Source organism: Balaenoptera acutorostrata, chromosome 1, assembly GCF_949987535.1.
Source record: "Balaenoptera acutorostrata chromosome 1, mBalAcu1.1, whole genome shotgun sequence".
NCBI lineage: Eukaryota > Metazoa > Chordata > Mammalia > Artiodactyla > Balaenopteridae > Balaenoptera > Balaenoptera acutorostrata.
In genome coordinates, this window is record NC_080064.1 from 136,174,292 (window position 1) to 136,202,028 (window position 27,737).

Below are 27,737 nucleotides of genomic sequence, written 5' to 3' on the forward strand. Positions count from 1 at the left end.
ATAACCAATCCTACATTTTCTAACTAGAAATGCTGCTTTTGTAATACGAAGTTAAGAAGGAAATTTTTATTTTGTTTTTGGTTTTTTGTTCATTTTTAAATGGAGAAGAAAATACAATATAGGATGAATTCACAATGGTCAGGGACATTAATCGTTACTACAACAGAGTTCTAATCTGTATTACATTTCAGTTGGGTAGAGCCATATAATTATAAGTAAATGTGTACATACCAGATCAGTATTATTTCTTCTATAAAGGCACTGAAATAAAATTGAGAGCTCTCCTGAATCCAAGCATCAAAGCTGGCCTGTTCATGATTACACTCCTAGCCTCTCCCACACTAGGTAGTCAATGAATTTTTGTTAAATAGGTTAATTACTAATTTAATTAATTAGTTAAACAAAACCCACAATTTACTGCATTTTAAAACTTTAATCACTCCAGTGCCTGATTAGGAAAACTTACACTGCCAACATATAGAAAAATAAATAAATGTATGATTTTTGTCTTGTTACCAAGTTAAACAACAAGCTTGAATACAATAAAAGATTTAATGTAATAGTCTCTTTAGCTAATGGCCTGAATTTCAAGATCAATATTCATATACATAAATAAAAATCTCAGTCATGAACATGGAAAAGCACATGTAGTTTCAGTAATTTTTAAAAAGGTAAAAATTGTCAAATTCCTGATCCACATCAAAAACATCTTTTTTAAGGCTTCTTCATTCTCTCTAGAAAATTTGAACATAGACTAGCAATTTGATGATTCCAAGGGACTACTGCTAATTGTGTTAGAGGTGATAAAGCCCCGTGGTTATACACTATCCATATTTTAAGACATAGAGATTCTTAAGCATCTACAGTTGAAATGACATAATACCTGGGATTTGCTTCAAAATACTTAATCAAAGAAAGTAAGAATGAAAAGTATAAACAAAGCAAGTACAGCAAAATTTGGATCACTGATGAGTCTGGGAGATGATTGTATAAAGGATTCTATTCTTTCCATCTTTATGTATATTAGAAAATTTATTAAAAATTTTTAAAGAATGGTCAAGATGATGAAGATAAAAATAATATAAATTAATAACAAAAAGATAACTAGAAAACCCTAATATTTGAAAACTAATGTCTCAGTAGTCCATGAGTCTAAATATAATCAAATTTGAAATTTAAAAGATTTTGAAATGAGTGAAAATGAAAAATATCATATCTTAGGTATAATAACAATGAACAATCTAAAAAGAAAATTACAGAAACAATTTCATTTACACGAGCATCAAAAAAATATTTAGGGGGCTTCCCTGGTGGCGCAGTGGTTGAGAGTCTGCCTGCTAATGCAGGGGACACGGGTTCGAGCCCTGGTCTGGGAAGATCCCACATGCTGCAGAGCAACTAGGCCCGTGAGCCACAACTACTGAGCCTGCGCGTCTGGAGCCTGTGCTCCGCAACAAGAGAGGCCGCGATAGTGAGAGGCGCGCGCACCGCGATGAAGAGTGGCCCCCGCTTGCCGCAACTAGAGAGAGCCCTCGCACAGAAGCGAGGACCCAACACAGCCAAAAATAAATAAATTAATTAATTAAAAAAAAAAATTTAGGAATTAACAAAGGAGGTGACTTGTACAATGAGAAGTACTAAACATTGCTGAAAGAAACTAAGACATAAATGAAAACATACCCCATGTTCATGGACTGGAAGGCTGAATATTGTTAAGATGTCAGATACTACCCAAAGTGATCTACAGATTTAATGCAATTCCTATCAAAATCCCAATGACTTTTTTTTTCAGAAATAGAAAAACCCATCCTAAAATTCACATGGATTTCCAAAGGACCTGAAGTAGCTAGAGGACTCATACTTCTTGATTTCAAAACTTACTACAAAGCTACAGTAATCAAAAAACATAGATAAAAACAGACATATACACCAATGGAATAGAAGAGAGAACACAGAAATAAACCCTTGCATATATGGTCAAAAGATTTTTGACAAGAGTGCCAAGACCATTCACTGGAGAAAGGACAGTTTTTTCAAAAAATGGTTCTGAGAAAACTAGATATTCACATGCAAAAGAATGAAGTTAGATCCTTACCTAAAACTATATACAAAAATTAATTCAAAATGGATCAAAAACCTAAATCTAAAACCATAACACTCTTTTCACAACTTGAGATTTGGCAATGATTTCTTGGATATGACACCACAGGCACAAGCAACAAAAGAAAAAATAGACAAATAAGACTTCATAAAAATTTTTAAACTGTATGCATTGACAACAGACAATAATATCAACAGAGTAAAAAGGCAACCCACAGAATGAGAGAAAATATTTATAAATCTGATAAAGGATTAATATTCAGAATATATAGAAAGCTCCTGAAACCAACAATAAAACACAAACTCGATTCAAAAATGGACAAAGGACTTGAAAAGACATTTTCCCGAAGAAGATATACAAATGAGCAATAAGCACATGAAAAGACACTTAACATCACTAATCATTAGGGAAATTCAAATCAAATCTAAGCAATCAAACCTAACCTCATACCCAGTAGAATGGCTACTATCAAAAAAACAGAAAATAAATACTGGCAAAGATGTGGAGAAATTGGAACCCTTAGGCTCTGCTGGTAGAAATGCAAAATGGTATAGCCCTGGTGGAAAATAGTATGGCAGTTCCTCAAAAAATTAAAAATAGAATTACCATTTGATCCAGCAATTCCATTTCTGGGTATATACCCAAAAGAATCGCAAGCAAGATCTCAAAGAGATAGTTTTACACCCATGTTCATAGTAGCATTATTCACAGTAGCTAAAACATGGAAGCAACACAAGTATCCTTTGACAGACAGACAGATGACCAAAATGTGTTATATACATGCAATGGAATGTTATTCAGCCTTAAAAAGGAAGGAAATCCTGACATATGCTATAGCATGGATGTACACTGATGATACCACACTAAGTGAAATAAGCCAGTCACAAAAAGACAAATATTGCACCATTCCACTTATATGAGATACTTGCAATAGTCAAAATCATAGACAAAGAAAGTAGAATGGTGGTTGCCAGGACTGGGGGCAAGAGGAAACAAGGAGTTATTGTTTAATGGGTACTGACTTTCAGTTTTACAAGATGTCAAGTATTAAAGAGATGGATGGTGATGACAGTTGCACAGTATTATGAATGCATTCAATAACACTGAACAGTACACTTATTAAGATGGTAAATTTTATGTCATGTGTATTTTACCAGAAAAAAAAAATTTTTGGAAAAAAGAAAAGCTGTCAATCACATCAAAATTTGTGAGATGCAGTTAATGCAACACTTGGAGGGAAATTTATAACACAAATTATCTATATTAGAAAAGAAGAAAGGTTTCAACTCAATCACTTCAGTTTCTACCTTAAGAAACTAGCAAGATAAGAGCAAATTACTCCTAAAGAAAGCAGAAAATGTGAAATAATAAAGTTAAGAGTAGAAATTAATGAAACAGAGAACAGAAAAACAGACAGTATCAATAAACCAGGAGCTGGTTCTTTGAGAAGATAAATAAAATTGAAAACTTCTAAGCCAGACTATTAAGTATAAAAAAAAAAAAGAAACAAATTTCTGAAATCAAGGATGAGAAAGGAAAAATCATTACAGAATCTAAAGACATCAAAAGGATAATAAAGGAATACTATAAACACTTGTATGCCAGTAAATTCAACAACCTAGATGAAATGGACAAATTCCTTGAAAGGCACAAACTAAAAATAATGCTCAATCAAGAAGAAATGGATAACCTGATTAGCCTTATATCTCTTCTAAAAATTGGATTTGTATTTAAAAATCTTCCCTCAAAGAAAACTCAAGACCAAGATGGCTTCACTGAGGAATTGTACAAAATATGTAAGGAAGAAATAACACCAATTCTTTACAAACTCTTCTAAAAAACTGAAGAGGAGAGAGCATTTATTAGGAGCACACCTTGTCATTAAAACCACACAAAAGAATTACAAGAAAACAAACTGCAGCCCTATGAGGCGGATACTAACAATCATTACATTTTAAAGATAAATTGAGGACTAAAGAGATTCAGAAACTTGCCTAAGACCACAGAGCTAAAAATTGGCAGGCAACCTGCATTTCAGAATAGAGGCTCTTAACCATAACACTATAACTGCTTCTCAAATTCAATTAACTTCTAGACACTCCTGCAAAAGAAAATAGTAAGAAAATAGTATGCTGCCCCATACTTACCTAGAAACTATGCTGGAACCATTATAGAGATCACTAGCATATGATAATGTAGCCAAAGGTCGTACTGAATTATATCGAGTAAACTTGGACAAGCATTCCTGAAATTCATCCAACTGGCTCGCAGTTCGACTGTCATCTATATGAAGAAAACAAAATAAAATAAATGAATTGAACTGCAACATAAGTCAAAGAGCAATATCCACAGACTGAAAACTATATTCTAAACACAAACAACAACTCTTCAAGAGTACTTAGAGAGGACTAACATATACAAATTAATGAGCTGATCTTTCAACTTTTAAGAAAACTTTCTCAGTGGTTCTTGAAAGACACTGTCTCTTTCAACACCAGTAAGAACATACTGTGAATTCTTTTTCTTTTTTAAGCAATAATTTCTTGCAAAAACAAAAAAAAGTACCTCTGATCAAGAGAAGTTAAATCATTTATTAAAACAAAATCCCTTATCAGTGAAGAAGGTGAGGGTGGAGAGACAAGTATATATACTGGACAGAGTATTTGTTAAAGGAACATGTTTACAAGGATACATATTCATGTTCATGTTTACTTATAGTCAAAACAATTAATAATAACATAATTTAGATTAAAAATTGATTTTTAAGTAAAAAGAAAGTGAAATATTTGTTCACATAATACTTTGAAGTGTTTCAAATCCAATTATGGGACAAGAGTAAAAACCTGCAGTGTATGAATTATTAATTTTCAAAATCAAACTTAAAATAGGTTCACTCAAATGTCTTGGTGGAATATGGAAAACAATAATTCCATCCAACAGAACTCTTTACAAATACTTTGAGTAAAGTCCATTTCAGTAAACGATTCATAACTAAATGATGTAGAATTTAAATCACAAAATCAGGTTATAAAGGACCTGAGAAGACAGCTAATTTACTCTCCAATGTAGAAACAGGCCTACAGTGGAATCATGAATAAAAACATTGTTTTTCAAAACTGCTTAAAGTTTGGACTTGTGTTTTCCCTTCCAAAGAAAGAAAAGAACACAATTACTTTAGTTAGCTTTCTATATTGAAACTTGAAATAAGCCTGTTACAACACTGTGTTTTCATACCTTCTTCCTTATTCTTAGCTCATATACATACAAACACACACAGAACTTTTTTAAGGTAAACTTTTGTGATTTCCCTTCTTAAATGTCCTCTGAAAATACTAGTAAGCAAAAAGAAATTAAGCTGTAAGAATCATTAAGTCAAAAGAGTTACTATTACTCTACTATATGATATATAATAAAGAATTTATTTATTTTATCTGGAGATTTCCAGTTATCTTGAATTGCTGACATGAAGAACTTTATCTAACAATTATTATAAAGAAAAACAAACAATTATTTGAGGAAACTAAGTTAAGCTTCTGTCCCTAATATTTTACATTTTAAAGATTTAAACACTAACTTAACATAGTCATCTAACGACCCACATTAAAAGGGCTCAATTTTTTAGTGTTTCCATTCAAGAAAACTCAAAAGGAACAAACCCAATTAGCATGAAATATCAAAATGTTATTGAGCTAAAGTACTTGGTCCACAAAAATTATTCTCAGGAAATTCAACAAATTATAAATAAAACATAGGTTATTGCAAAAGGGAGGGGTATCAACTGTACAGCAAAGTGGTTTGGATACAACATGCATCCAACCATGTAACTGGTTCTTTTTATATATAACCCTATTACTGTGAGCTACTTAATGTAGTAAATACTGAAAAGACAGTTATTTTAGCTAGCCATTTAAAAATTGTTTTAATATTAATATATTCTTTCAACATTTTGACATCAATCCCTAAGTACATAAAATTCACAAGCATTCAAGAATGTCTATTCTGTAGAAGATCACAATCCTTTTCTAGGGTAGCTGAACTTCTGGCCATCATATCCACTCATTTAACACCTACTTTCAACAGAAGTTATAAAAATAACACTAAAAGCAGTTATTTCAGTATCTGAAAGCATAGGGATTAGATTTCACTTATCTGGTTGTAAAAAGGTAGGATTTTGTTTGCTTGGTTGGTTTATGATCAATACCCATACATATCTGATGGCATATCACCTCTCCTAATTACAGATTAGTTTGCAAAAGTGTGTTCAGTGTCTCTTCTCTCTTCTAATGCTTTATAATTGAGCTTCTCTTCCAATTACAATTAAGACTTCAAAGCATTTATTTCTTAGTCTTCATGTCTCATTTTCATAGATGAAAATAAAAGTTGGGGATGGGGAGTGGATTCTCATTTGAAAATATACAAAAGGACAATCAAACTCTTAGGTACCCCATTACAAAGAAGTTTAAATTTCCACTTTACAGCCAAGGACACTAGGAGGGACTCCATATTCAGCAATATGATTAGTGTAGACACTGTGCAAATTTGTTAAGTTAAATTTGAGATTCCTAAAAACTGAAGACAACATGTGTTAAGTACAATACAGCCATGTCTACAAAAATAAAAAACTAATCTTCCTCCTGGTTTTAACTTACTAGTCTACCTCCCTATAAAGCTATATCTCCAAAATAAATTAAATTGGTTTGTGATTACCTTTACTATCCCACAGCATGCCTATACTATAGTTATTTACAAATTATTAATCAATAGCCTACTCCAATCTCTCTTTCCCATCTTGCTCTCTCTCTTTTTTTAATGTCTGCCATTTGCCTGTGGTTGTATTTCAACATCATACCAACAAATAACATCTGAAAGGGTTAACATGAACCCTCTGCCAGTCAGTAGAATGTAGGTCTCAGACCACTTTCAATGTTACAGCTTCCTACTATAGTTTATAGACTATTACAGAAGTTTAATAAGGGGCTCAATTCTCAAGACAATACAATGAGAGCTTTCCATCTGTATGAAAACTGTTGACTATTAATTTCAAACACACTTATAAACAAAGTTTGGGTTTCTTCTAGTCTTCAGAGGAAAAATGCTATGTGAATCTATATACATTTTTCTGCCACCTCCAGTCCTGAGGCAAATTTCTCCAAAGATTCTCTCTCTATAATGCGTGGATTATAATACAAACATGCCTATTCAAGAGAAAACCAAGGCAAAATTTTTAACAATTAATAAAATATCACACATTTTTTTCCTTGGCGGTCCTCATTTTGAGCAGGTGTATTACAAATGACATCAATTAATTGAGAATCTAACTTATACCAAGCATTGTATTTTACATGCATCATCTATAAACCTTAAAAAAAAAAACCCTGCTGGGTCGGTATAAATGTCCCTACTGCACTAGTGAGCAAAGACACCAAGAAAGGCTAAAGATCAGAGAACTAACAAAAAGGGCACAGAACTACATTACTTCTCTATAGCAATAAAAATATTCTATGCTATTGTGTACAAATCTTTGCATAAGTTATTTCCTCTACTTTGAATATGTTTCTAATTACCTTTTTTAGTTAATTAATACTAGCCTTGACTAAATACAACATCTCTGAAATCCCTACAGGAATCATTCTCTTACATTTCTCCATTTTCAACGTGGCATGGCTTTTTCACTCCCAGTTATATTAGTGGATATTTTTCTCTATTCCCTTAATACCCTTTGCATATGTATATAACATAAAATATCACATAGAATTATTCACCTGTTGCTTTCCCCCACTAAATTCATAATACTCCTTGACGACAGGTACAAGTACTTTCATCTTTTTATTCTTAGCACAGAGGATAGTGCTTAGAACTTAATAAATGTTGAAGAATAGAAGGCAACTGAATGGAACTTATTTTTGTTAGCTACATATTCATGGCTGATTTGTTTTTAACTTTATACAGCTCACTATATACAGATTAAAAACTCCCAAATTAAGAAAGAGAACAAAAATAGATATGGAAAAGCAATGTTCTCCAACATGTCTAAGAACCTCCACAATGCTGTGCTAGACTATGTTGAAAATAGACACTTTTGCTTTCCATAAATCCAGCATAAGAAGCTAGATATGGATATGAAATATGAACCTGAGATATTTTAAGAAGTCCTGAATGTACCTGAGATACGAGACATCCTTGTAGAAAAGTAACATTGCTCTAAGTCTTCAAAATGAGCAGTGAGTCGTTTTCGTCTTGATGCTAATGTGCTGTTATACCAGGGCTGTTTCTTTGTCTAAGGTGATAACAAGAAAAGACACTTGTAACTCAGAACAGATCATACTATTTTTCTACACAGAATATCCAAATGCTTGAATATTTCACTTCAAAAGTTCACATTAAAATAATTACAAATAGCAAAATCCCGCAGTTCTTAGACCACATTTCGAATTCTTAATTTAAAGGGAAAATAGGTCAATTTTATGAGAATAAAATGAGAAGCTTCTTTCAACTCTCCAAATTAAATGGAGATAGAATCCATTATAAGGGCTATTCTGAAATTAAGAATTTTGAGAATTTTACTTTAATATGCATCAATTGTTAGAAAACAATTACCAAAAGAAAACTAATTACTGCTTCATCATCCCTATATTGCACCCTATACCTTGTGAATAATAGGAACACTGCTTGGCTGTACAAAATAGGTATTTAACACTGATTATTAGGTGAAGGGGTAGTTAATACGTATGTACTAAATAGTTTGACATATACATCAGAAGACCCAAATAACTAAATCACATATATACATATTTAGAGAAAAACAACAAATCTGAAATACACTGGCATATAAACCTTATTAAAAAAGTCTATAATCTTAAACATATAATATTACCAACACCATGTTAATTAAAAGGGTATGAAAACTCTTCCACAAATGGTTACTAACTATTATGCTTGTGGCATATTAACAGATAAAGAGATAAGACACATAATGAGATCCTGAGATGACATAAGTTCACCAATAAGAATACCAGAACTGCAAATGTATTAACTAAGAAATATTAAGTTACTACAATGAACAAAAAACACTTATCTAAAGTGAACTCCTCCTAAAAGTAGATGGTAACTAAGAATTATTTTAAAGCTGTGCTTGGATTAGAAGAAAAAAAGACTTTTCCAAAAGATAAACAACAAAACAGGAAGCTGAACTCAGGTAATGGCAAACAAAATATAAGATGTAGAAAAAGGGAAAGAAGAGGACAATCGGATTTGAGGACAAATACCTACAAAAGAACAAGTATTATATTTGGAGAATAAAAAGAGAATTTGCAAAGTGGAAGATAAACCTGAAAGAACTACTCAAAATGAAGGAATAAAGTCAAGAAGACAGAAAATTTTGTAAGAGAAGAAAAGAGACATAGAAGACAGAATACTAAGGTTTATTCCAGAAATAGAATTCAGAATAATGATACTGAGGATGATCCAGTACCTTGGAAAAAGAATGGAGGGAAAGATCGAGAAGATGCAAGAAATGTTTAACAAAACCCTAGAAGAATTAAAGAACAAACAAACAGAAATGAACAATACAATAACTGAAATGAAAAATACACTAGAAGGAATCAATAGCACAATAACTGAGGCAGAAGAACGGATAAGTGAACTGGAAGACAGAATGGTGGAATTCACTGCTGCGGAACAGAATAAAAAAAATGAATGAAAAGAAATGAGGACAACCTAAAGACACCTCTGGGACAATATTAAACGCAACAACATTCGCATTATAGGCGTCCCAGAAGGAGAAGAGAGAGAGAAAGGACGCAAGAAAATGTTTGAAGAGATTAGAGTCGAAAACTTCCCTAACATGGGAAAGGAAATAAACACCCAAGTCCAGGAAGCACAGAGAGTCCCAGGCAGGATAAACTCAAGGAGAAACATGCCAAGACACATCGAAATCAAACTGGAAAAAATTAAAGACAAAGAAAAATTATTGAAAGCAGCAGGGAAAAACAACAAATAACATACAAGGGAACTCCCATAAGGTTAACAGCTGATTTCTCAGCAGAAACTCTACAAGACAGAAGGGAGTGGCATGACATATTTAAAGTGATGAAAGGGAAGAACCTACAACCAAGATTACTCTACCCGGCAAGGATCTCATTCAGATTCGATGGAGAGATCAAAAGCTTTACAGATAAGCAAAAGCTAAGAGAATTCAGCACCACCAAACCAGCTCTACTACAAATGCTAAAGGAACTTCTCTAAGTGGGAAACACAAGAGAAGAAAAGGACCTACAAAAACAAACTCAAAACAATTAAGAAAATGGTAACAGGAACATACATATCAATAATTACCTTAAACATGAATGTATTAAATGCTACAACCAAAAGACACAGGCTTGCTGAATGGATACAGAAACAAGACCCATATATATGCTGTCTACAAGAGACCCACTTCAGACCTAGGGACACATACAGGCTGAATGTGAGGGGATGGAAAAAGATATTCCATGCACATGGAAATCAAAAGAAAGCTGGAGTAGCTATACTCATATCAGATAAAATAGACTTTAAAATAAAGAATGTTACAAGACACAAGGAAGGACACTACATAATGATCAAGGGATCAATCCAAGAAGAAGATATAACAATTATAAATATATATGCACCCAACATAGGAGCACCTCAATACACAAGGCAACTGCTAACAGCTATAAAAGAGGAAATCGACGATAACACAGTAATAGTGGGGGACTTTAACCCCTCACGTACACCAAAAGACAGATCATCCAAACAGAAAATTAATAAAGAAACACAAGCTTTAAATGACACAACAGACCAAATAGATTTAACTGATATGTATAGGACTTTCCATCCAAAAACAGCAGATTACACTCTCTTCTCAAGTGTGCAAAGAACATTCTCCAGGACAGATCACATCTTGGGTCACAAATCAAGCTTCAGTAAATTTGAGAAAACTGAAATCGTATCAAGCATCTTTTCTGACCACAATGCTATGAGATTAGAAATCAATTACAGGGAAAAAAACGTAAAAAAACACAAACACACGGAGGCTTAACAATATGTTACTAAATAACCAAGAGATCACTGAAGAAAACAAAGAGGAAATCAAAAAATACCTAGAGACAAATGACAATGAAAACACGACAATCCAAAACCTATGGGGTGCAGCAAAAGCAGTTCTAAGAGGGAAGTTTACAGCAATACAAGCCTACCTCAAGAAACAAGAAAAATCTCAAATAAAAAATCTAACCTTACACCTAAAGGAACTACAGAAAGAAGAACAAACAAAACCCAAGGTTGGCAGAAGGAAAGAAATCATAAAGATCACAGCAGAAATAAAAGAAATAGAAACAAGGAAAACAATAGCAAAGATCAATAAAACTAAAAGCTGGTTCTTTGAGAAGATAAACAAAATTGATAAACCATTAGCCAGACTCATTAAGAAAAAGAGGGAGAGACTCAAATCAATAAAATTAGAAATGAAAAAAGGAGAAGTTACAACAGACACCACAGAAATGCAAAGCATCCTAAGAGACCACTACAAGAAACTCTATGCCAATAAAATGGACAACCTGGAAGAAATGGAGAAATTCTTAGAAAGGTATAACCTTCTAAGACTGAACCAGGAAGAAAGAGAAAATATGAACAGACCAATCACAACTAATGAAATTGAAACTGTGATTAAAAATCTTCCAAAAAACAAAACTCCAGGACCAGATGGCTTCACAGGGGAATTCTATCAAACATTTAGAGAAGAGCTAACACCCATCCTTCTCAAACTCTTCCAAAAAATGCAGAGGAAGGAACACTCCCAAACTCATTCTATGAGGTCACCATCACCCTGAAACCAAAACCAGACAAATGTACTACAAAAAAAGAAAATTACAGACCAATATCACTGATGAATATAGATGCAAAAATCCTCAGCAAAATACTAGCAAAGAGATTCCAACAACACATTAAAAGGATCATACACCATGATCAAGTGGGATTTATCCCAGGGATGCAAGGATTCTTCAATATATGCAAATCAATAAATGTGATACACCACATTAACAAATTAAGGAATAAAAACCATATGATCATCTGAATAGATGCAGAAAAAGCTTTTGCAAAATTCAACACCCATTTATGATAAAAGCTCTCCAGAAAGTGGGCATAGAGGGAACCTACCTGAACATAATAAAGGCCATATACAACAAACCCACAGCAAACATCATTCTCAATGGTGAAAAACTGAAAGCATTTCCTCTAAGATCAGGAACGAGACAAGGATGTCCACTCTCACCACTATTATTCAACATAGTTTTGGAAGTCCTAGCCATGGCAATGAGAGAAGAAAAAGAAATAAAAGGAATACAAATCAGAAAAGGAGATGTAAAGCTGTCACTGTTTGCAGATGACATGATACTATACATAGAGAATCCTAAAGATGCCACCAGAAAACTACTAGAGCTAATCAATGAATTTGGTAAAGTTGCAGGATACAAAATTAATGCACAGAAATCTCTTGCATTCCTATACACTAATGATGAAAAATGTGAAAGAGAAATTAAGGAAACACTCCCATTTACCATTACAACAAAATGAATAAAATACCTAGGGATAAACCTACCTAGGGCGACAAAATATCTGTATGCAGAAAACTATAAGACACTGATGAAAGAAATTAAATATGACACAAACACAAGGAGAGATATACCATGTTCTTGGATTGGAAGAATCAATATTGTGAAAATGACTATACTACCTAAAGCAATCTACAGATTCAATGCAATCCCTATCAAATTACCAATGCCATTTTTTACAGAACTAGAACAAAAAATCTTAAAATTTGTATGAAGACACAAAAGACCCCAAATAGACAAAGAGGTCTTGAGGGAAAAATATGGAGCTAGAGGAATCAGACTCCCTGTCTTCAGACTATACTACAAAGCTACAGTAATCAAGACAATATGGTACTGGCACAAACACAGAAATACAGATCAATGGAACAGGATAGAAAGCCCAGAGATAAACCCACGCACCTATGGTCAACTAATCTATGACAAACGAGGCAAGGATATACAATGGAGAAAAGACAGTCTCTTCAAGAAGTGGTGCTGGGAAAACTGGACAGCTACATGGAATAGAATGAAATTAGAACACTCCCTAACACCATACACAAAAAGAAACTCAAAATGTATTAGAGACCTAAATGTAAGACCGGACAATATAAAACTCTTAGAGGAAAACATAGGAAGAACACTCTTTGTCATAAATCACAGCACGATCTTTCCTGATCCACCTCCTAGAGTAATGGAAATAAAAACAAAAATAAACAAATGGGACCTAATGAAACTTAAAAGCTTTTGCAAAGCAAAGGAAACTAAACAAGATGAGAAGACAACCCTCAGAATGGGAGAAAATATTTGCAAACGAATCAACGGGCAAAGGATTAATCTCCAAAATATATAAACAGCTCATGCAGCTCGATATTAAAAACACAAACAAGCCAATCCAAAAATGGGCAGAATTCGCCAAAGAAGACATACAGATGGCCAAGAAGCATATGAAAAGCTGCTCAACATCACTAATCATTAGAGAAATGCAAATCAAAACTACAATGAGGTATCACCTCACACCAGTTAGAATGAGCATCATCAGAAAATCTACAAACAACAAATGCTGGAGAGGGTGTGGAGAAAAGGGAACCCTCTCGCACTGTTGCGAGGTGGGAATGTAAACTGATACAGCCACTATGGAGAACAGTATGGAGGTTCCTTAAAAAACTAAAAATAGAATTACCATAGGACCCAGCAATCTCACTACTGGGCATATACCCAGAGAAAACCATAATTCAAAAAGACACACGCACCCTAATGTTCATTGCAGCACTATTTACAATAGCCAGGTCGTGGAAGCAACCTAAATGCCCATCGACAGACGAATGGATAAAGAAGACGTGGTACATATATACAATGGGATATTACTCAGCCATAAAAAGGAACGAAATTGGGTCATTTATAGAGACATGGATGGATCTACAGACTGTCATACAGAGTGAAGTTAAGTCAGAAAGAGAAAAACAAATATCATATATTAACGCATATATGTGGAACCTAGAAAAGTGGTACAGATGAACCAGTTTGCAAGGCAGAAATTGAGACACAGATGAGGAGAACAAACGTATGGACACCAAGTGGGAAAGTGGCAGGAGGGGGTCGGGGGTTGATGAATTGGGGGATTGGAATTGACATATGTACACTAATATGTATAAAATGGATAACTAATGAGAACCTGCTCTATAAATAATAAATTAAATAAAATTCAAAAAAAAAAAGAAATAAACGTAAAAAGAAAATAATAATAAGGTTTAAAATATGGGCCCCCAGAGACCCAGAAAAGAGTAACAGACTGAAGAAGACATAACTGAAGAGTTGGTGCTGACAATTTTCCAGAACTGAAAACATACATGAATACAGACATAGAAATTATTCCTATCAAGAAGGATAATTAAAAAGAAATCTGCGGGGCTTTCCTGGTGGTGCAGTGGTGAAGAATCTGTCTGCCAATGCAGAGGACACGTGTTTGAGCTTTGGTCCAGGAAGATCCCACATGCTGCAGAGGAACTAAGCCCGTGCGCCACAACTACTGAGCCTGCGCTCTAGAGCCCACAATCCACAACTACTGAGCCCACATGCCACATCTACTGAAGCTCATGCGCCTAGAGCCCGTGCTCCACAACGAGAAGCCACCACAATGAGAAGCCCCCGCACTGCAACAAAGAGTAGCCCCCGCTCGCCGCTAACTAGAGAAAGCCTGCGTTCAGCAACAAAGATCTAACACAGCCAAAAATTAAAAATAAAAATAAGTTAATTTTTAAAAAAAATCTGCAATTAGACACACTAAAGCAAAACTATGTTTTTGTACAAAACAGAAAGATTTTAAAATCAGACAAAGAGAAAAGTTAATTCACCTAACAGGAACAATTAAACAAGCAAAATACTTCTCAAAAGCAATAAGAGAAGTTAGAACAAAGTAAACTTTGGTTATCCTTAAAAAGTTGAAAGAAAATAACCCCAACCTAAAATTCAGATTCCAACAAAACTGTCCTGCAACAACATGAGCAAAATATTTTTTCATGTAAATGAAAACAAGGTTTATCACCAATAAGCTACTTCTTAAAAAATTTCTGAAACCATGTAATTGAAAAGTTCAACAACACAAACCAGAAGATCTGAGACACAAAATGAAAGCGAAGCAAGGAAACTAGTAACCAAGTAAGTGATTTTAAATATTGTTTACATACATTAATTATAATATCTAATTTATGGGGTTCAAGAATAAGACAGAATAAATACACTGAAAACCAGCATATACGTCAGAAGAGAGGGCCCAGATACTTTTACATGAAAATTCTACCAAATATTCAAGGAAGATATAACATTAATTGTACACAAACTCTTTCAGAAAACACTTCCCAATTTGTCTTCTGAGACCAGCATAGCTGTAATACCCAAACCCAATGAGGACACTGGAGAAGGGAAGGAAAGAAAAAGGGGAATAAGGGCCTTCATGAAAACAAGCACCCACAACAAAATAACAGCAAATCAATTTCAACAACATGTAAAAAGAATAACTCATCGTGACTAAATGGAGTTCAGTCCAAGAATGCAGGGTTGTTTCCATATTAGAAAATCAATGAACGCAATTCATCAAGTGGGCAGAATAAAGGAGATATCCATATAAAAATTTCTGCCTGGTTTGCAGGGCAGAAATTGAGATACAGATGTAGAGAAAAAAACGTATGGACAACAAGGGGGGAACGCGGCAGGGGGTGGTGTATGTGATGAATTGGGAGATTGGGATTGACATGTATACACTGATGTGTATAAAATGGATGACTAATAAGAACCTGCTGTATAAAAAAATAAATAAAATTAAATTTAAAAAAAATTTCAAGAGAAGCATAAAAAGCATCTGACAAAATTCAACACCTATACGTGTTCAAATTTCTCAACAAATTAGGAACAGAAGGAAACTTCCTCAACTTGATAAAGGGCATCTACCAAAATGTAGAGCTAACATATAAGTTGAAGTATAAGGGGGAAAGGGGAGGGAAAAAGAGGAAAAAGAAGAGAAGGGAGATGTGGCGAGAGGAGAGGAGGGGAGGGAAGAAGGAGAGGAGAAAGGGGGGAAGAGGTGAGGGGAAACAGAAGAGAACACACAAAGATTAGAAAAGGTAAAAATATCTTTTTGCTGATCATATGATTTTACATAGAAATTCCTAAGAATCTACAAAACTACTAGAATTAATAAATTTAGAAAGAAAATTAAATTTAGCAAGCTAATAAGAAACAAGGCTAACATACAAAAATCAATTGTACGTTTATATATTCACAACAAATTAGAAAATAAAAATTGTAAAATAATTGTATCAATAATAGCATCAAAAAGAATTAGAAATTAATTTAATGAAAGCATGTAAGACCTCTATATTACAAACACAAACACTGCCAGGAGGAATTTTTAAAAGACCAAAATACATGGAAAGATATAGCATATTCATGGACTGGAAAGCTCAGTACTGTTCGTGTGTTACCATTATGGTAACTGGGTAAATGGTACATGGGCTCTCTCTGTTTGTTTGTTTTTTTTAATGCTTTTTGTTTTGTTTTGGCTGCACCACGCAGTTTGTGCAATCTTAGTTCCCCAACCAGGGATGGATCGAACCCAGGCTGCCAGTAGTGGAAGCATGGAGTCCTAACCACTGGACCACCAGGGAATTTTCATGGGCTCTCTCTGTATTAATTTTTACAACTGCATGTGAATCTACAATTATCTCAAAATTTAAAAATTTATTTTTACAACTCTAAAGAAATTTAGGAATAAACTTATGAAGAAATAAATAAAACCTAGACTCAACTTAATATCAAAAACATATCAATTCCCCCTAAGGTAATTTATAAGTTAAAGGCAGTTCTAATAAAGATACCAAGAAGCTTTTTTATGCAGCTAGAGAAACTGATACTAAAGTTGATGTGAGGGCTTCTCTGGTGGCGCAGTGGTTAAGAATCCGCCTGCCAATGAAGGGGACATGGGTGCAAGCCCTGGTCCGGGAAGATCTCACATGCCGCAGAGCAACTAAGCCCGTGTGCCACAACTACTGAGCCTGCACTCTAGAGCCCGCAAGCCACAACTACTGAAGCCGGAGTGCCTAGAGCACGTGCTCCGCAACAAGAGAAGCCACCGCGATGAGAAGCCCACGCACCACAATGAAGAGTAGCCCCCACTCGCTGCAACTGGAGAAAGCCTGCGTGCAACAACGAAGACCCAACACAGCCAAAAATAAAATAAATTAAATAAAATTTAAAAAATAATAAAGTTCATGTGAAAAAACCAACAGGAAAGAATATTCTGTAAAACACTGAAAAAGAAGTGCTGGGGGGTTGGAGGAATTAGTTCTATCAGACATTAAAACATACCATAAAGAGGTGACAGTAAAAAGAGAAACACATCAGCAGATAGAAGAGAAAGACCAGAAATAAATCCATTTTACACACCGAACTTTTGATATGAGAAAGGTTGCATATCACAACACTCGATCAAAGATAGATTTTTAAAAAGTGGGCTGGGACAACTGACTAGACATTTGGATAAAGATAAAATTAGATCCACATCTCAAAATATACACAACAATAAACTCCAAACAGAACATGAATCTAAATGTAAAAAATGAAATGAGACAAGTATTTTAAGAAAACATGGGTAAATTTCTCTATGTCCTAGTTACAGGTAGACATTTTGAACTATGACTCAAAACCCAGAGGTAACAAAAGATTGGTAACTTTAAATAATAATTTAAAAATTTTGAACAGTTTCAAAAAAAAACAGAAGAAAATATAGGCAACATTTATCACAGATAAAGGGCTAATATTCTTAATATACTGCCAAATCTTAAAAATTGAACAAAACAGATAAAAAACTTTATAGAAAAAATAGGCCAGAAATATGAATACATAATCCACTAATAAGTATATTAATATACCAGTAATCATATGATAAGATGTTTGTTCAACTTCATTCATAATTACAGAAACATAAAACTATCCTGAGATGTATTTCTCACTTGACAGATTGGCAAAAATTTTAAAGTAAAACTCATTCTTTTAGAGAGGCTCTAAGAAAGACTCTAGGAAAACAGGCACGTTCATATATTGCTGGGGAAAATGAAAATTGGTACAATTATTTGGGGGGAGAAGATGATTTGGCAATATCAATCTCTGTCTGTCTCTCCATCCGTCCGTCCATCCATCCATCCATCCATTCATCCATCTACATCTTTGACCCAGAAACCGCACGTCTAGGAATTTATACTGAAGATACACTGTCCAACAATATGAAAATACATATGCACAAGTTAATCACTGCAGCACTACTTGTAATTACAAGATAATGTAAACTACATGTTTTTATGTAACAAATTGATTAAATAATCCTATGCAGCTATAAAAACAATGAGGAAGAGTTCTATGAACTTCTGTGGATTTGTTTTCATGATAAATTGTGAAAATAAAAAAGCAAAGTGCAGCAGAGAATCACTAGGAAAGCTACCCTTTGTGTAAGAAAATAGAAATAAGAGAATATGCATATGTATCATGAAAACCTGACTAATAAAACTGGTTACCAACAGGGGTTAAGAAACAATGTAATGGGAAAAGATAAAGGATATGGGAATTGGTAGAAGGGCTGGAGGGGTGGTATTTATTGAGTATGACTTTTTGCATAGCTCTGACTTTTAGAATCAGGTTAATATTTCACATATTCAAAAAAGTCTGTATGTCATAAAAATGGGGTGGGGTGGAACACAAACAGAAGCAAATGAACTTAACTGTATTTCAAAGAAATATCACAGTTTATACTGATGAAAATTAACAATCAAAACCAAGTAAACTATGAACACACTATATTTTCACACTATATTCTTTCAGACTAAAGACAAAAAGAAATTTAAATAAATATTTATCACTAGTTAGTAGATTTGTTTTCTTAGTAATTTCCATACTAGTTTATATATATATATATAGTAACACTATGACAATAAGTAAAATGTATTTTGATAATGAGAGCTAGGTTTCTGTCAGAAAAGAGAATTAGAGATATAGAAAGGGTACAATGTAAAGCTACAACGAACCCTGTGATAGTGAACTGCAATGAGAGCTCATCAGTATGAACTCATAGCTTTTATGACAGATACAGAAACACAGACATGTTATTTACATATATGATTACATAAATATTATGTTCATAAACTGAATAGCATAGACTAATCTCAACTAGTCTGTATTGCCCACATGGTTATCTCCAGAACAGCTGATTCTTACCTACATTACAAAATGTTGTGTTATTTTTTAACAATTCTTTTTTTTTTTTAATTTATTTATTTTTGGCTGCATTGGGTCTTTCGTTGCTACATGCGGGCTTTCTCTAGTTGCAGCGAGTGGGGGCTACTCTTCGTTGTGGTGCACAGACTTCTCATTGCGGTGGCTTCTCTTGTTGCGGAGCACGGGCCCTAGGAGCCTGGGCTTCAGTAGTTGCAGCACACAGGCTCAGTAGTTGTGGCTTATGGGCTCTGGAGCACAGGCTCAGTAGTTGTGGCACACAGGCTTAGTCGCTCCGCGGCATGTGGGATCTTCCCAGACCAGGGCTCGAACCCATGTCCCCTGCATTGGCAGGCGGATTCTTAACCACTGCGCCACCAGGGAAGCCCACAAAATGTACTAAATAAAGATAAATGATATTCCATAACCATGGGCCTGTGAGTTGTTTGGGAGCAGACTGTATCAGTCTGTCAGCATTGTTTAGTAATAATAAGTGAATTTATGATTCACCTGATTTCAGTGGAGCCTGTAACTTAATGGCTGGTCACATAACTAGAATGCACTGCCCATGTGACTAGCTTAAAATAAGAGATCTGACCTCAAGCCAAATTTGAATTTCCCATTACTAAAGTGCTTGACATGCAAGCTAGTAGTGGTTCTGAACCTGGAGACAAAGCAATTCCTCTGTGACTCGGTGGTAGAAGGACAAAGAAGACTGTACCTAAAGTCTTCATATCCCTTTCAATGAGTACTCTTCTTCCGCTTGGCTGTACTATATCCTTTGCCTATAATGAAGTTCCAGAAGTATAAACTGCTTGATTCCTGTGAGTCCTTTCATCAAACACTTAAGGTGGTTAATATATAATTAATGGACACATATTATAATATGTTATATATACAGATATACATATTTCCTAGCTCTGTCCACTGAGAAGGCCTACAAGCAATGACGCTCTAAGTGCAATGAGCACACTTAAAACCCAGATATTTGTTTTGAAATACCATTCTCCATTAAAAGAAAACAGGCTTCTTGGATACATGGCTGATTCCAGGACTGGGGCAAGGTAAGTACAAAATGATGCTGGTATATCTTGTCGTCTAAGAATGTAAGAAGTTACTTAAAGAATGATAAGAAAATGAAAATCAGCTTGAAGGAGTTCCAACTAGACAAACAGGGAACAATCTGAGTTCAAAATGATTAACAGAAAAAATTAAAACTCCATGATTCCATAACCATATAAACAAACAAAGAGGGAGGGAGGGAAAGATCCTTTCAGTAGAAATGCTAACGAATAAATGTGGAAGTATTACTCAGCTATTACAAAAAATGAAATAATGCCATTTGCAGCAATATGGATGGACTTAGAGATTATCACATTAAATGAAGTTAGACAGAGAAAGATGCTACTGTATGATATCACTTAAATGTGGAATCTAAAAAAATGATTCAAATGAACTTATTTACAAAACAGAAATAGACTCACAGACATAGAAAGCAAACTTACGGTTACCAAAGGGGATAGCACGAGAGTGGGGGTGGATAAATTAGGAGTTTGGGATTAACATATACAAACTACTCTATATAAAACAGGTAAATGACAAGGATCTACTGTATAGCACAGGGAACTATACTCAATATCTCATAATAACCTATAATGGAAAAGAATCTGAAAAAGTGCACATATACATATGTGAATCACTTTGCTGTATACTTGAAACTAACACAACACTGTAAATTAACTATACTTCAATAAAAAAGTTTAAAAAATAAATGTGGAAGAAAAAATGAATTAAAAATTATCATTTGGGCAAAACACATTAATAATTATTTCAAGTAAGATTTATTAATAGATGCTCAAATGGGAGAAAATGGTAAATTTACAGTGGACAAATCTGGCAGGCACCACCTTAATCAAGTGATCAGAGTTAACATCACCAGTACTGAGCAAACTCATATCATATGGGTCCAGATACGACAAACTAACAAAGGATACCACATCGATTCTGCAGTATTCCTGATAAAAATGGATAATCTGAATCTAGTTATAAGGAAATATCACACAAACTCATATTAAGGAAAGTTCTACAAAATTAATAACTAATACTATTCAAAAACATCAACATCATGCACAACTAAAGAACTATAACAATTTAGAGGAGATTGAAGAAACATGACAACTAAATGTAACCAGTGATTCTGGATTCATACTGGAGAAGGAAAATTTTTTTCTTTTGCTATAAAAGAATATTAGTGGAAAAACTGTTGAAATTTAACTACATTATCTCAGATAATAATATTGCATTAACATTAAATTTCCTGATTTTACTAATTATACTAAGCTTATATAAAAATTCTAAAGCAAGATGAACAGGCAATTATAAAACTTCAGTGGTACAAAAAAATTGTTTCTGGCTTCACCTACATTTTATTGTTAACATTTTTTTCAATTCAATTTCAACTATAAACATTATTTTTAAGAGCAGTAAAATAATATACCCGATAGCTGTACCATAGTTTCCATAGCTATTCTACTATGATTGGGGATATTTATTTTTCTAGAATTTTTGCTTTTACAAATAATACTGGTATATAATCTTTACATAGTACTTTGAATCATTTCTTATAAGAAATTCCTATGTTTATCACTACCAAATCACACATTTTTAGCATTTCTCATATGTATATATTGCCAAATAGTCTTCCTGGAAGACAACCAACTCTCTCCCCCCTCCCCTTTTCCCCTCTCTCAGTCCCCCATCCCACCCTCAACACTACATGTACATGCACACAGCAAGTAAGAAGAGTTCCCATTTTGAAACATCCTTAGCCATACCTATTAGGTGACTTCTTTGGTACCTTATACTACTTCATATTGTGCTTTTATTATTTAGGAAGTTGAGTATTATTTCATATGTGAGCTGATCATCTGAATTTGCCTTTTTCCCCCATGTTCTTCATATTTAAAAAAAAATTTTTTTTTGGAGCTTTCATCAAAAGAATGAAATTGGTTTAAGAAACTTTTTTCATTTTGAAGCAATGTGAAGCAACTGACAAAACCTTTCCCAGTTTGGGTTTAAAAGCTTGTTTATGGTGCTTTCTTATATACAGCCCGCTTTTTTTCTATAGTTCTATTATTATTTAAATCATTATTTAGCTGACCTGGACTCTTACAGTAACAGATAAAACAGAAAGCTAAATTTCCTGCAAATGGTATCCTGGCTAACACTTCATAATTTACTTAATCTTCCCTTTTGACTCCCTCTTGCGAGAGCACTGGAATCACAACTAACTGCTCAACAATCATCGACAAGAAGACACTGGAACTCACCAAAACAGATACCCCACATCCAAAGACAAAGGAGAAGCCACAGTGAGACGGTAGGAGGGGCGCAATCACAATAAAATCAAAACCCCATAACTGCTGTGTGGGTGACTCACAAACTGGAGAACACTTATACCACAGAGGTCCACCCACTGGAGTGAAGGTTCTGAGCCCCACGTCAGGCTTCCCAACCTGGGGGCCCGGCAACGGCAGGAGGAATTCCTAGAGAATCAGACTTTGAAGGCTAGTGGGATTTGATTGCAGGACTTCGACAAGACTGGGGGAAACAGAGACTCCACTCATGCAGGGCAAGCACAAAGTAGTGTGCACACTGGGACCCAGGGGAAGGAGCAATGACCCCATACGAAACTAAATAGACCTACCTGCTGGTCTTGGAGGGTCTCCTGCAGAGGCAGGGGGTGGATGTGTCTCACTGTGAGGACAAGGACACTGGCAGCAGAAGTGCTGGGAAGTACTCCTTGGCGTGACCCCTCCCAGAGTAGCCATTAGCCCCACTAAAGAGCATGGGTAGGCTCCAGTGTTGGGTCGCCTCAGGCCAAACAACCAACAGGGAGGGAACCCAGCCGCACTCATCAGCAGACAAGCGGATTAAAGATTCACTGAGCTCTGCCCACCAGAGCAACAGCCAGTTCTACCCACCACCAGTCTCTCGCATCAGGAAACTCGCTCAAGCATCTAGATAGCTTCATCCACGAAAGGGCAGACAGCAGAAGCAAGAAGAACGACAATCCTGCACCCTGTGGAACTAAAACCACATTCACAGAAAGAGAGACAAGATGAAAAGGCAGACGGCTATGTACCAGATGAAGGAACAAGATAAAACCCCAGAAAAACAAGTAAATGAAGTGGAGATAGGCAACCCTCCAGAAAAAGAATTCAGAATAACGATAGTGAAGATGACCCGGGACCTCGGAAAAAAAATGAAGGCAAAGATTGAGAAGATGAAAGAAATGTTTAACAAAGACCTAGAAGAATTAAAGAACAAACAAACACATGAACAATACAATAACTGAAATGAAAAATACACTAGAAGGAATCAATAGCAAAATAACTGAGGCAGAAAGACGGATAAGTGACCACCTGGAAGACAGAATGGTGGAATTCACTGCCATGGAACAGAATAAAGAAAAAAGGATGAAAAGAAATGAAGATAGCCTAAGAGACCTCTGGGACAATATTAAACACAACAACATTCACAGTATAGGGGTCCCAGAAGAAGAAGAGAGAGAAAGGACCTGAGAAAATATTTGAAGAGATTATAGTCAAAAACTTCCCTAACATGGGAAAGATAATAGTCACCCAAGTCCACGAAGTGCAAAGACTCCCATACAGGATAAACCCACAGAGAAACACGCCGAGAAACATAGTAATCAAATTGACAAAAAATTAAAGACAAAGAAAAATTACTGAAAGCAGCAAGGGAGAAACGACAAATACATATAAGGGAACTCCCATAAGGTTAACAGCTGATTTCTCAGCAGAAACTGTACAAGCCAGAAGGGAGTGGCATGACATACTTAAAGAGATGAAAGGGAAGAACCTACAACCAAGATTACTCTAACCAGCAAGGATCTCATTCAGATTCGATAGACAAATCAAAAGCTTTACAGACAAGCAAAAGCTACAAGAATTCACAACCACCAAATCAGCTCTACAACAAATGCTAAAGGAACTTCTCTAAGTGGGAAACACAAGAGAAGAAAAGGACCTACAAAAACAAAACACAAAACAATTAAGAAAATGGTAATAGGAACATACATATCAATAATTACCTTAAATGTAAATGGATTAAATGCTACAACCAAAAGACACAGGCTTGCTGAAGGGACACAAAAACAAGACCCATATATATGCTATCTACAAGAGACCCACTTCAGACCTAGGGACACATACAGGATGAAAGTGAGGGGATGGAAAAAGATATTCCATGCACATGGAAATCAAAAGAAAGCTGGAGTTACAATACTGATATCAGATAAAATAGACTTTAAAATAAAGAACGTTACAAGAGACAAGGAAGGACACTACATAATGATCAAGGGGTCAATCCAAGAAGAAGATATAACAATTATAAATATATATGCACCCAACATAGGAGCACCTCAATACATAAGGCAACTGCTAACAGCTCCAAAAGAGGAAATCGACAGTAACACAATAATAGTGGGGGACTTTAACCCCTCATGTACACCAAAAGACAGATCATCCAAACAGAAAATTAATAAGGAAACACAAGCTTTAAATGACACAACAGACCAAATAGAGTTAACTGATATGTATAGGACATTCCATCCAAAAACAGCAGATTACACTTTTTTCTCAAGTGCGCATGGAACATTCTCCAGGATAGATCACATCAAATCAAGCCTCAGTAAATGTAAGAAAACTGAAATAATACGAAGCATCTTTCCTGACCACAACACTGTGAGATTAGAAATCAATTACAGGGAGAAAAATGTAAAAAACACAAACACATGGAGGCTAAACAATACTTCACTAAATAACCAAGACATCACTGAAGAAATCAAAGAGGAAATCAAAAAATACCTAGAGACAAATGACAATGAAACACGACAATCCAAAACCTATGGGATGCAGTAAAAGCAGTTCTAAGAGGGAAGTTTATAGCAATACAAGCCTACCTCAAGAAACAAGAAGTCTCAAATAAACAATCTACCCTTACACCTAAAGGAACTAGAGAAAGAACAAACAAAACATAACGTTAGTAGAAGGAAAGAAATCATAAAGATCAGAGCAGAAATAAATGAAATAGAAACAAAGAAAATAGCAAACATCAATAGAAGTAAAAGCTGATTCTTTGAGAAGATAAACAAAATTGATAAACCATTAGCCAGACTCATCAAGAAAAAGAGGAAGAGGACTCAAATCAATAAAATTAGAAATGAAAAAGGAAAAGTTACAACAGACATCGCAGAAAGACAAAGCATCCTAAGAGACTACTACAAGAAACTCTATGCCAATAAAATGGACAACCTGGAAGAAATGGAGAAATTCTTAGAATGGTATAACCTTCCAAGACTGAACCAGGAAGAAAGAGAAAATATGAACAGACCAATCACAAGTAATGAAATTGAAACTGTGATTAAAAATCTTCCAAAAAACAAAACTCCAGGACCAGATGGCTTCACAGGGGAAATCTATCAAACATTTAGAGAAGAGCTAACACCCATCCTTCTCAAACTCTTCCAAAAAATTGCAGAGGAAGGAACACTCCCAAACTCATTCTATGAGGCCACCATCACCCTGATACCAAAACCAGACAAAGATACTACAAAAAAAGAAAATTACAGACCAATATCACTGATGAACATAGATGCAAAAATCCTCAACAAAATACTAGCAAACAGAATCCAACAACACATTAAAAGGATCATACACCACGATCAAGTGGCATTTATCCCAGGGATGCAAGGATTCTTCAATATATGCAAATCAATCAATGTGATACACCATATTAACAAACTGAAGAATAAAAACCATATGATCATCTCAATAGATGCAGAAAAAGCTTTTGACAAAATTCAACACCCACTTATGAAAAAAACTCTCCAGAAAGTGGGCATAGAGGGAAACTACCTCAACAAAATAAAGGCCATATACAACAAACCCACAGCAAACATCATTCTCAATGGTGAAAAACTGAAAGCATTTCCTCTTAGATCAGGAATGAGACAAGGATGTTCACTCTCACCACTATTATTCAACATAGTTTTGAAAGTCCTAGCCATGGCAATGAGAGAAGAAAAAGAAATAAAAGGAATACACATTGGAAAAGAAAAAGTAAAACTGTCACTGTTTGCAGATGACATGACACTATACATAGAGAATCCTAAAGATGCCACCAGAAAACTACTAGAGCTAATCAATGAATTTGGTAAAATTGCAGGATACAAAATTAATGCACAGAAATCTCTTGCATTCCTATACACTAATGATGAAAAATCTGAAAGAGGAATTAAGGAAATACTCCCATTTGCCATTGCAACAAAAAGAATAAAATACCTAGGAATAAATCTACCTAGGGAGACAGAAGACCTATATGCAGAAAACTAGAAGACAGTGATCAAAGGAATTAAAGATGATACAAACAGATGGAGAGATATACCATGTTCTTGGATTGGAAGAATCAATATTGTGAAAATGACTATACTACCTAAAGCAATCTACAGATTCAATGCAATCCCTATCAAATTACCAATGCCATTTTTTACAGAACTAGAACAAAAAATCTTAAAATTTGTATGAAGACACAAAAGACCCCAAATAGCCAAAGCAGTCTTGAGGGAAAAATACGGAGCTAGAGGAATCAGACTCCCTGTCTTCAGACTATACTACAAAGCTACAGTAATCAAGACAATATGGTACTGGCACAAACACAGAAATACAGATCAATGGAACAGGATAGAAAGCCCAGAGATAAACCCACGCACCTATGGTCAACTAATCTATGACAAACGAGGCAAGGATATACAATGGAGAAAAGACAGTCTCTTCAAGAAGTGGTGCTGGGAAAACTGGACAGCTACATGGAATAGAATGAAATTAGAACACTCCCTAACACCATACACAAAAAGAAACTCAAAATGTATTACAGACCTCAATGTAAGACCGGACACTATAAAACTCTTAGAGGAAAACACAGGAAGAAAACACTTTGTCATAAATCACAGCATGATCTTTTTTGATCCACCTCCTAGAGTACTGGAAATAAAAACAAAATTAAACAAATGGGACCTAATGAAACTTAAAAGCTTTTGCAAAGCAAAGGAAACTATAAACAAGATGAGAAGACAACCCTCAGAATGGGAGAAAATATTTGCAAATGAATCAATGGACAAAGGATTAATCTCCAAAATATATAAACAGCTCATGCAGCTCGATATTAAAAACACAAACAAGCCAATC

At 34.8% G+C, this 27,737-nt stretch overlaps 1 protein-coding gene across 5 annotated transcripts in view; it reads right to left on the reverse strand.

The window, feature by feature from the left end:
- COP1 (COP1 E3 ubiquitin ligase) overlaps positions 1-27,737 on the reverse strand; it is a 279,203-nt gene that overhangs the window by 141,843 nt on the left and 109,623 nt on the right. For all 5 annotated transcript variants that reach the window (XM_007165364.3, XM_057544833.1, XM_057544840.1 and 2 more), the window contains 2 exons: positions 8,264-8,378; positions 4,249-4,384 (listed from right to left, as the gene is read on the reverse strand). In XM_007165364.3, the coding sequence (XP_007165426.3) occupies positions 4,249-4,384; positions 8,264-8,378 (251 nt within the window). The remainder of the gene's footprint in view (positions 1-4,248; positions 4,385-8,263; positions 8,379-27,737) is intronic.